Here is an 11,800-nt window from a genome sequence, read left to right on the forward strand (position 1 = left end):
GTCCCAAACGACGGCCAATCAACGTAGTCCATGGACTCCTACAGCCATTCCACAAAGTAACGACAGGGGTCGTCACACCTTCCAAAAGAGGACACAACTAAAAATCAGTGTATCAGTTGTATTTACAACAGAACAGTTCAACGCAAATATTCAGATGTGTGCAGCGCATTTTATGGAGAACCGCTTCCTGAACCTGGGAGCGTAGCTTGCAATGCTGTGCACAAAGGTTGTTTCTATAAAGTGGGGCTTTATAGTCACATGCTTGAGGTATTCAGCCAATCACAACGCACTGTATAGCTGGCCAATCAGAGCACACCTTGCTTTTCAGACCGATGAGCTTTGTAAAAATCGACCCATTTTAGAAAGGCGGGGCATAGAGGAGCAACAATAATGTACAGCATGTGGAAAATAATGTGTTTTTGAACCTTAAACTGCATAAACACATTGCATTACACCAAATACACCAAATAGTGTTCTTTTTAGCAACATCATATTACCCCTTTAAAAGAATAGTTTGCTGAAAATAACTCTGCCTTAGGCCATCTAATATGTAGAAGAGTTTGTTTCTTCATGGGAACAGATTTGGAGAAATTTAGCATGACATCACTGTCAAAATGATTAATTATGTGAAAAACTGTAATAAATTCATCATGATCTTTCTGTGAAACATCAAACTTCTCCAATTATTTAGTCCACTTAAGCCATGCTTTTTTTTTTTTTCAACAACCCGTTAACAAGTGTCAAGTGTTTGATGATTCAGTTCACAAAGAATGAGTTTGGGGCTGCTATATTTGTCTGCTAATTTGCACATACTCTCTTTTTGTTTAAGTGCCTGATTCACTGAACAAAATATGCAAATCAGTTAACGTTGTGAATACAGTCACAAAATCTCACAATTCAGACACCTGAATCTGTTTTTTTGTTTGTTTGTTTTTCTGGAAGTGTGCCTGGTTATAATGCTCTTTTCCATCATTTGATGAATTATGGCTGCAGTGATCAATGGTGAATGGGAAAATGTACATGAACATCTCTTTTAAAGGAAATTGCATTTACCATAACGATGAAAATTGTGCCAATCAAATAGCACAGAGTTTTGTGCATAAGCCACAATCTATAATGAGCCCAATTTACATAGAAATGAAGCATGTTTGTGCTGAAAAGAATAACAATGACTTTATTTCAATACTTGCTGGCTGGTTGTAAACTTGATTGTGAGCAGTCAGTGAATAAGAAGCAGTGAAATAACGCATGCAAAAGTTTGTCCCTGATTCTTTACTCTTACACCTCATCTTAAGATAGAAGATCCTCAAAACCAGATTGGAGATCATGAAAACAGAAGCATATGTCCTGTCATCTCTGTTCTCAGGAAGGATGTGTGCTGATGTGGTGTGCAGGCAGTTCAGCTGTCAGACAGGAAGCTTGACAGTCTGTTATTTGTTTCAGGGCCTCCCACCATCTCCAGCACACAGACGCAGCAGGCTCTGTATGGGGAGAAGGGCCAGATCAAGTGTTTCATCCGCAGCACCCCTCCTCCAGACCGCATTGTGAGTTCTATCTATCCATCCACCTATGTATTCAGTGGTCAAATATTTCAGAGATATTTCAAATCAACATTTAGTGGTCAGATATATCTCAATCATGTCAGTAATGCTTATTTACTTATTAATGATGTTAATAATAATAATAATAATAATATTTAGATACACTACTGTAAAGTTTGAGGTCAGTAAGATTTTAAAGAAATTAATACTTTAGTTCAGCAAAGGTGAATTAAATTCACCTAAGGGACAGTAAATATATTAATATTCTTAAAAAAACATTTATATTTCAAATTATGTTGATCTTTTCTATTCATCAAAGATTCCTAAAAGAAATATGATGGTTTCCACAAAAATATTAATCAACACAACTCTTATCGACATTGATAATAATAAGCAATGTTTCTTGAGCAGCAAATAAGCATATTAGAAGGATTTTTTGAAGAATCATGTGCACTGAAGACTGCAGTAATTGCTGCTGAAAATGCAGCTTTGGATCACATGAATAAATTATGTTTTAAAATATATTAAATTGAAGACAGTTCATTTAAATTTTAGTAATATTTCACAATATTACTGGTTTTATTGTATTTTTATCAAATAAATGCAGCCTTGGTGAGCTTTAGAGACTTCTTTCAAAACGTTTTTAAAATCTTACTGAACCCAGACTTTTGAATGATGGTGTAATAATGTAGTTGTAAAATTATGTCTCATTTTATATTTATCTGTTTCCTAATTGGTCAGTTCTGTGCCAGAATAAGTGAATAAAAGTAGTCCAGAGTCTGTCTATTTAGGTGAAAAACGGTTAAGAGGTGCAATGAAAAAGGTTCAATACTTTTTAACTTCAACGCGTTAAACAGATATTTTAAAGCATTGAAGATCTATTAAAAAGGATTTATTGCTTGAGTGTTTGGGTTTATTTCAGTGAATTGAGTTTCTTTAACTCTGGTTCACAAACTGTATGTGTGGGTGTGAGTGTGAGTAATTTCTAGACGTGTGGACTGTAAAAGAAATGTATATAAAACTTTAATGAAGGTACATGTTTTGTTTTGTTTTAAGTTGATTTCATTTTCTTTTTTTAATTAAATGTCTTGATTGAACTTAAAATGTCAAGTTGCCATGACTTATGCTGTAATTTTAACTCATTACAATACTAGAGTTCAGAGGAAATTGTTTCCTGTATTTACATGGTTACAAACTGTTCATTTAATTATATGCCCAATCTCATATTTTCTAAGGGAAATATACATTATGAAGACTAAAGTGCTCATTATCCTAAACTATTGACAACAGCACATGATCACTCACAAGGCGAAAAAACTTGTGAAATACCACCACACACAATCACTTTAAATAGAGGAACAAACTCCTCCTGACATCACAGGACAACGAGTGCTAATCAAATTGGCAAACCGTCAGACAGTGCAACCGTATTAATTATTCATGTCTCGATGCATGCTGGGAAGAGGCAGAATGGACTGAACCGCAAAAAAGCTTTTTTTTCAGCCTAGCACTATTTGAACTAAAAAGTGCATTAATTCAACTGACCTGCTGTGCTTGTGGGTTTGACTTTAAAAAACAGAGCATGTCATAATAGCAAAACAGCACTGAGTTGCTTTACTTGTGCTCCTGGAAGTTGCAAGAACTTTGCAATAGAAAGTAAACCCATAAAATTGGTTTATGTTTTAGGATTACTTACTTCATAAGCATTATATAATTGTTTATGCCTATATTTTATGCAGGCATGGTCATGGAAAGAAACAGTGCTAGAATCAGGAACATCGGGCCGTTATACCGTGGAGACCGTGAGCACAGAGGATGGTGTCATCTCCACCCTCACTATGAGCAACATCGTTCCTACTGACTTCCAAACCATCTACAATTGCACCGCATGGAACAGTTTCGGCTCTGACACGGAGATCATTCGCCTCAAAGAGCAAGGTAACAATCAATTTACACCGCATCCTGCAACCACACTGCAACATTTAACATTAAATAAAGCAAATAATCAGTACCTGAGATTATTCTTGCCATAGTTTGTATACTGTTGCTCTGGCCACAACGTTGCAGAAATAGAAAATGTTTCTAAAATAGATTCTGCTGTAGCTCGTTGCATATCGCCGTCACAGCTGGTTAGGACAAAAACTCTGATTAACTTGTAAAATATACCTTTTATTTCGGGTCGCGTCGCAACTGGTTAGGACACGGTGTTCAGTGCCTCAAGTGTGTGTGAGTGTGTTTTACTCACGTCTTGCAGTGATTAAGTACCCCGACTTGATTTTTCAGAGCATTAGGGCAAAGACTGGATCATAATCTGTTTATTCAGGTAAATGTCATCTACTTAAATATGTGGATTTCCTTAATGGAATTCTGACATATTCAGAACTTCCATTTCTAATCTAATTTAAACAGCCCTTAATCCTTTTTACTTGCCTTTATGATTTCTTTGAAATATTTAAATGAAATTAGATGGGATTTTTTTTATTCAAATACTGGCCCATTTTCCTCTAGCAAAGCCGACTCCCAAGGTACAGAGCTGAGTTATTCAAAGAGGTCAGCTCATCCCCACAGGATTTAATAGAAGACTCACGGAACACGACTTCATTATGTCTCCTCAAGTGACAAACAGGCTCCTGATCGGGACTATGCACATCTACATTCTGTCACTGGTTGTCTGATGATCCCAGCGGTTCTGTGTTCTCCTCAGGGTCTTTGCGCTTGGCCGTCATCATCGGGGTTGCAGTGGGAGCTTTCCTGGCTCTCATCGTCCTCATTGGGACCCTGGGGGCTTTCTGCTGCGCTCGACTGCAGAGGAGTAAGTGAGCTCGTTGTTTCCACAGAGACAGAAACACAGAGGTGACTCGCACCGCATGTCCACTGAGACACCCACCTTTTTAGACTCAACTTGTGACGCTGTGTTGAACAATGTTGCACAACTTTATCCACACATGCACAAAAGTGTTGGAGTATAGCTAATTAAAAGGAGCGCCGCTTAACTACTTTTTCCGTAGCATTTCAGCTACTCAGATGTTGTCAAATTAGTCTTGTTTTCCAATAAGTAGTTTTTTTCAACAATTAGCAGTGTAGCATGACAAAACACTACATTACTCTTTTTGTATTATATTGTACAAAGCCTTACAGCTGAGCAAACTCTCCAGGAAAGACTGAAATGAATATAATTAAATATTAAATAAACTATTATAAAAAAAGATTTTGCCATTTATCACTGTGTTTTTATTCAGTTATGTAAATAATGTAGTCTTTAATTTGAATAGTTGTTTAATAGTTATATATCACCATAACTAGATCCTCATTTTTAATCTAAAGAATTAAATAAAATGTTTTACATATGCACATATTTACACACACACACACACACACCTTTGTTAAAAAATTTGGGGTTGGTAAGATTTTTTAATGTTTTGAAAGAAGTCTCTGATGGAAGACTGCATTTGACCAAAAATACAGTAAATCAGTAATATTTTGAATTACAAATTAAAACAACCGTGTTCTATTTTAATATGGTTTAAAATGTAATTTATTCCTGTGATGTAAAAGCTGAATTTTCAGCAGCCATTGCCCCATCAAATCAATCTAATTTGCTTTGATGTGAATCCTATATGCTTTTGATTTGATTTGCTGCTCAAGACACGTATTATTATCATTAATGTTGAAAACACTTGTGCTTCTTTAATTTTTTGTTTACTGTCAATTTACTGCATTCATGCTGAATAAAAATATTATTTTCTTTAAAAAAAACAGCACTGTATATATAAAGATTTATTCTTTTAAGCAAATCAGAAAACTCACTCCGCTTGTGACTTGCATTATTGTTTAAAGTTAATACCTTTCTGAAACCGCATGGTTAGTTCAGTGTAGTTAGCTACTTTAACCTGTAATGCAGCTACATATGTTCAAAAAGGAGACTTGATAGTTGTTTAACTACTTCAAGGTACCCGCAGTTTGTAGCTCGACAAGCCACATTTTCAGAGTAGCTTCCCCAATACTGTACCACAGAGTGATAAGGGCACACATGCACCTCACTCACGTCTTTGTCTATCTGAGGTCTTTATTGTCTTATCTTTCCTTTCGCAAATTGCCTCCATTAGCAGCAAGCTCCTGCTCCTTACCATCAGCAGCCTGACTTTATCTGGCCAGTACTGTAAAGACCTCATTTTTTAACAAGTGATATTTCTTTCTTCGCATGTTGTGACTGTGCACCATAGAGGACATGCACCTGGTGATGTCATCACTCCCAGTGTCCCTCTCTTCTCGGCAGCGAGAGATCTCCGGCACGTTAAAAAGTGAAAGTAAGCCCTTCTATCACCTCTTAGTGGCCAGGGTCTGGGAAAATAGACGTGCTTGTTGTTCACGAGCAATTGCTGCATGTTCGCAAGTGTGTGAAGGGATATTCAGAATCATGTCAAAGCTCAGTGGAAGCTGTAGGATGTAGTGTGGTTCGCATCACCATGGCTAATCAGAACGATTTCCGCCAGATCTCAAAGGGGTTGTATCCGCTAAAAACGACATCAGAGTGGAGATTGTCCATAAGGACCATAACGCAACCAGAGAACCGGAAGAACACAGCAACATGAAGCAAATGATGGTGAGTTTGCACTCCTAACCTCCCCTCTTCAGTTCTGTCTGACTTCCTTCACATCTGGTTCAAACATTCGTTTCAGATAATCTGATGTTAACAGCTCTGAATGCAAGTGTAAATGGCCTCCTATGGAGTATCAAAGTTAAGCTAGATGGGTTTGAGTACATATGCACATGCTTTGAATCTGCAAGGTCAAAGCTTTTCATCCTGAAGATGCAAGATATAATAGTATATCTTTCTGTTGTTAGCCTCATTTTTTGTTGCTGTAATGTTTGTTGCTAGTAGATGTTCCCTAGATGCCCTCACATTATTGGTGGGCTGTGCAACTGCTCACAAATGAGATGCATTGCCAATAAAAATAAGATTTAATTCTATTTTACAAAGTAATATGTTTTTTTACTGTACAGTGCATTCTGGTGAGGAAAGTGTTTGCATATAAATCACAGCAGTGCATAATACACCATATCCAAGCAAGATGAACAATTACCAGTGCATGAATTTAACTTGCTCAGAATGACGTCAATTTCGACACTGTTTTCCTACAGATCATATTTTATCATGTGCCTGCATATCAAGTCTCAAAGAGGAAGGATCATGTCTTCATTAATATTAGTAGACACTTTTTTTTGCATAAAGAATTGCTGCTCATTTGCATAAAGCTACTCTTTTCTCAACCTTGTCGAGTTGCTGGACACGCCCACATCGCTGTCACATTTGACAAATTTCAATCACATTATTGCTGTAAAGGTGCGGTCACATTTACTGTTGCTTGGTGACATTTTTGGGTGAAATTGAGTCATTCCAATAGGAATCTGCGAGTTTCGTGTGAGGGCGCAAAATTTGCCCATGCAGATTTTGCTCATTTTCAAGTTTCAAAGTATACAAAACTGCTCGGTTTAGGTGAGAATTGTGTGAGCTGTTATACACTGGACCAGTTTTTGCCCGAAATCTCGCTAATGTGACACTGTAAGTGTGAACATGACTTTTCTTTTAGTCTTCCTTCACCTCTTCCCCTGCAGCACTCAAATCACAGTGCAGCACTGCAGCATCCTTGAACTTTGACCGGCTTCAGATCAGACATGAGCTTTGAGGGAATTTCTGTTCTTGCTGGATGCTGAAATTCTCTTGTACATGCTTACAGGCTGAAATCAATACCAGTCACTGGTGCTTCAGCACACATCTACTGCATCATCTCACTTTCTCTCTTTCTGCTTTTAGATGGAGCGATCAGAGTTTCAGCAAGAGTCGGTGTTGAAACAGTTGGAGGTCCTGCAGGAGGAGGAGAGGGAGCTACAACACATTAAGGTGATGAACTGAGGGATGGAGAGACAGGGGGAGAACTCGGCAGGACTCACATCTGTCACCATTAAAGAACCCCAGAGAGTCATTTCTTCATCATACTCATAAAAAACAGATTTAATAGAACTGCCGCGTAATCTCACAGAATCGAATAAAGCAGAGTTGTGGGAACTCTCGCTCTCTGACTTTTTCAGAATTCCTTGCCATGTTCTTTTTCTTTACTGAGTCCATTATAGAAATGTTCACAAATGGACGTGTTGTCATACTGACTGACTGCATGTCAGATCTCCAGAGCCCAAGGATTCGTTATATCCTCTGGTAATTGAGAAGTACTGGGGAATTTAGTCGAATGTGCATGCTAATTCGTTTAATGAATGCTGTTTGGCTAGACTTCAGTCTGGAACTTTTCAGCCTTTCAGACCATTTCAAAAGCTCAATTTTTCAAGGACTTGTTAGGATCTTTGGAAATTGCACATTTAAGACAGAGCATCCATCATTAGCCATATTTGCTAAGGCCAGCATAACTAACCAGAAATGGAAACTTTGCTTTGTGACTGCCTACTAAGTAGCATTTACAGACAGAAATGAATTTATTAAAATTAAGGAAATGCAAAACATCTGTAAAGCGAATAAAGTTTCTTGGGGGAATGCAAAACTTTTGTTAAGCAAACAAAGATTTTCAGCTGAGTGCAAAACATGTGAACTAAATACAAGTCCTGTCTACAAACTAGAATATCATAGAGATTTGGAAACAGACTCAGTCCAGTTGCTTTGAATTTTGCACAGGCACCAGTCAAATTTTCTTCAGAAAATGTAAAAATCAAGCTGGTCTTGTTTTCTCCCAGCAATCACACCTGCCTTAACAATCTCTCCATGGCAGAACTGTCAGTCTTCGAATATTCCATTCCATCCAGTATGCTTAAGACATTGGCCCTCATTCAGAGATGTGCGGCCTTGACTCTTGACAGCGGTGAAGTGCACTCCATACTGTTTTTTTCCCAGAAATCCCTGAGTTATTTCACCTCAGAGTTCCTACAAGGCCGCTAGGATTAAAAAGAGAAAGCGAGAGATATATGTTATCTATATAGAAATTGGCCAAAAATAAAATGTGAGTGAATTTTATGGAGATTATTTCGCATATTTAATGCCGACATGAATTGTCAAGGCCCATTTAATTAGCTGATAACAGGATTTGACTGTTTATGCTGGAGATGACTGTTTCACATCACTAAACCATGTAATCTTCTTAGCGTGGGACAGTTATCAGTCTGTTTCCTAATTTCCATGTCACACTGCCTATAATTAGTGTGAGCTGAACTTGACCTTGGCTTTTTACAGCTTACAAATGCATGAGAGGAAAATTACAGTTTCCTTTTACTCTTTCTCTCATTTTGCTTTTAATTCAAGCTGAAAGTACTGTAAAAGTCCTGTAATATATCAATAATTGTTTGCTAAAATGATGCTAACAGACTTTGGATAAATTAATTTGATTTCTTCATGGAAACATCCAGCAAAATTCCCACAAACAGTGAGAAAAACAAAAGGACAAAGAGATTCATCTGATGTGTTAATGATTCATTGACTACTTTGAGGCGAGAATTCATTAAATGGTTTATTTAGCATGGCATTTCAGTGCAAAAAGCCTGTTTTGTCTTATTTCCCTCACATAATAAAAAAGGTCATTGTGAATTCTTATCTCACAATTCTGACTCAGACTCAGAATTGCGAGATTAAAAATCGCAATTACCTATTTTTATTTTGTATTACTTGGCAGAAACAAGCTTTCTCTGCTTGAGAAAAAAGTTTTTTCTTGCAATTTTAAGAAAATGTGTCTGAATTGTGAGATATAAACTCAGAAATTTAAGTCTTAAAAGTTGCAATTACCTTTTATTGTAGTCAGAAACCAGCTTTTTTCTTACAAATGTGAGTTTCTATCTCACAATTCAGACTTTTCTTCTCAGAATTGCAAGTTTATAGCTCACAATTCAGACTTTTTACATGAATTGCAAATGTATACTAAAGTATATAGTTGAGTCGTGGCCTAATGGTTAGAGAGTCAGACTTGTAACACAAAGGTCGTGGGTTTGAGTCTCAGGTCCGGCAGGGACTGTTAGTGGGGGGAGTTAATGGCCAGCACTCAATATCACGACTGAGGTGAGACCCTTGAGCATGGCACCAAACCCCCAACTGCTCTGGGTGTGTGTGTTCACTACTCACTGCTGTGTGTGTGCACTTGGATGGGTGAAATACAGAGCACAAATTCCGACTATGGGACACCATACTTGGCCACACGTCCTATCCTATATGTAACCTAAAATGCTGTGCCATGTAAATTAAATCATTGTCACTCTTTTTCCTATGGCTCATTTGCATAAAAAATGTGCAAATAATTCAATGGTGGATTAAATGTATTTATGTCTCACAGGATCCGACCAACGGATACTACAGCGTGAACACCTTCAAAGAACAGCCGACCCCGACCATATCCCTGACAGCCAATCAGAACGCTGAGGTCCGAAACCCTGCCACAGCAACCCTCGGAAAACACCGCGTCCCCACCGGCATGTCTTACACCAACATTTACAACACACTGGGTGCAGGTCCCAACCGACTATATGACTACAGCCAGCGTTTCGTACTGGGAATGGGCAGCAGCTCCATCGAGTTGTGCGAACGTGAGTTTCAGAGGGGATCGCTCAGCGATTCCAGCTCGTTCCAGGATACACAGTGCGACAACAGCGTCAGCAGCTACAGCAAGCAGGACGGATACGTGCAGTTCGACAAAGCTAGCAAAGCCTCGGTGTCATCTTCGTCCCACTATTCACAGTCGTCATCCCAGAACTCCGACCTGACTCGACCGCTACAGAAACGAATGCAAACGCACGTTTAACTAGAGGACTGAACATCATACATGCTTTTGGACGAACACTAAAGGTGAGTCACCTGTGCTTCATGCATCATTCGTGAACAAATCCAAACGTCTCAAGCTTGGAAAGACATTACCGACATCTCAAGCTCATTTTTCCGTATATTTTGAAAAGTAACGTGGTTTTTAGATCTCATGTTCTTTGTGGAAGACTTGAGCGTTTGGGAAATGAAAACAGGGGAATCCAAACCTTGGGCATCGTTTCATAACATGACAATCAGGAGTCCATCCACACAGTCGCCATTGACTATCACAGTGAGACAATCTAATCTGTTCCATACAGGAACTTGGAACTGTGGGAGAACCTCGAGGTTTGTGTTCATTTTTTTTAACGAGGAGCCAAACTTGGGCCGTTTTGCAGTTCTTCTACTGTGGCCCAAAGCACAAGGGTGTCTGTTCAATGCCAACCGCAGTGTTTCTCTGCTGATAAAGAGATCTAAACGAGGATGAATTATCCTCCGGAGGTCGTTGCTAAGGACTCTGTAAGATAGATTTCACTTGTGTGCACTAAACTGTTTTTTAATTACATCTCTCTCCTTATGTGGTCTCTCGTCTTTACGATTTCATGCTTTGTGTTTTTTTTTCCAACGCAATGCGAATGTGTAAAAACACACACGGCCAAACTGCATGTGTGGGGAGTTCTTCAGGAGCTTTGCTAACGTGGACAGCATAGTGTTTACATTAAAGAGACCAGAATGTAAATCGATACTTTATTTTCTCAACACGTACTAAATGTTAGCTGATCGTTTCAACCCTTCATGGTTAATAAATGCGTTTATGTTTGTACATGTCCTGTGAATTCAGACACTCCGTTGTTGGAAGCTTCTTTTATACCTCCAACAATGTGGTGGTGTTGTTGTTCTATACATCATTGCGCATAAACTCCACATTCTGGTGGGAGTATGATTGAATTCATTTTTTCCCCAGTTGTTCTGATGTTCTGTTTAAGGCTGCCATATGTATAAGCTCACTGTTTTAAGTAAGCTTCTCTTTTCCGCAGCACCCCTGAATGTCTGGCATAAACGTTTACATGGTGTAATTGATGCAGGAAGTGCCTCCCGTCGACGGATGAGCCTGCAGAACGTTCAGAGTGAAACTTTAACTTGAGCTGTGCATCAGAGCAATTACACTGATCAAATAATCATGATTACAAAATAAGTGTTGAATAAAACAGTGTGTGGCAAAGATGTTCTGTGGTCATTAAAGCTGAGGCGGCTTCTTTTTTTTTGGTTCATCTAACATTTTTTATGAAAGGAGGGGCTTCCTGTCAAGTCTGATAATGGCAACAACAGGTCACCTCAAATGTACCAACTGAAATATGCATGCTGTAAAATGAATAGGTTTTGAAAGTTTTAACTTCATTTAAAAATGCTGCTGCAATTAGTTAAAGGGATAGTTCACCCAAAAATGAAATCTGATGTTTATCTGCTTACCCCC

General features: G+C 38.4%; 1 protein-coding gene across 1 annotated transcript in view; it reads left to right on the plus strand.

Annotated features, from left to right (window-relative positions):
• LOC107565265 (kin of IRRE-like protein 3) overlaps nt 1-11,538 on the plus strand; it is a 153,646-nt gene extending 142,108 nt beyond the window's left edge. The window contains exons 10-17 of the mRNA XM_016250486.1: nt 1,444-1,544; nt 3,281-3,479; nt 4,246-4,353; nt 5,765-5,848; nt 6,035-6,144; nt 7,357-7,443; nt 9,863-10,371; nt 11,364-11,538. Coding sequence (XP_016105972.1) covers nt 1,444-1,544; nt 3,281-3,479; nt 4,246-4,353; nt 5,765-5,848; nt 6,035-6,144; nt 7,357-7,443; nt 9,863-10,327 — 1,154 coding nt within the window. The 3' untranslated portion in view covers nt 10,328-10,371; nt 11,364-11,538. The remainder of the gene's footprint in view (nt 1-1,443; nt 1,545-3,280; nt 3,480-4,245; nt 4,354-5,764; nt 5,849-6,034; nt 6,145-7,356; nt 7,444-9,862; nt 10,372-11,363) is intronic.
• Nucleotides 11,539-11,800: the final 262 nt, after the last annotated feature.

This window comes from Sinocyclocheilus grahami, unplaced genomic scaffold (assembly GCF_001515645.1).
Source record: "Sinocyclocheilus grahami isolate Dianchi unplaced genomic scaffold, SAMN03320097.WGS_v1.1 scaffold991.1, whole genome shotgun sequence".
Classification (NCBI taxonomy): Eukaryota; Metazoa; Chordata; class Actinopteri; order Cypriniformes; family Cyprinidae; genus Sinocyclocheilus; species Sinocyclocheilus grahami.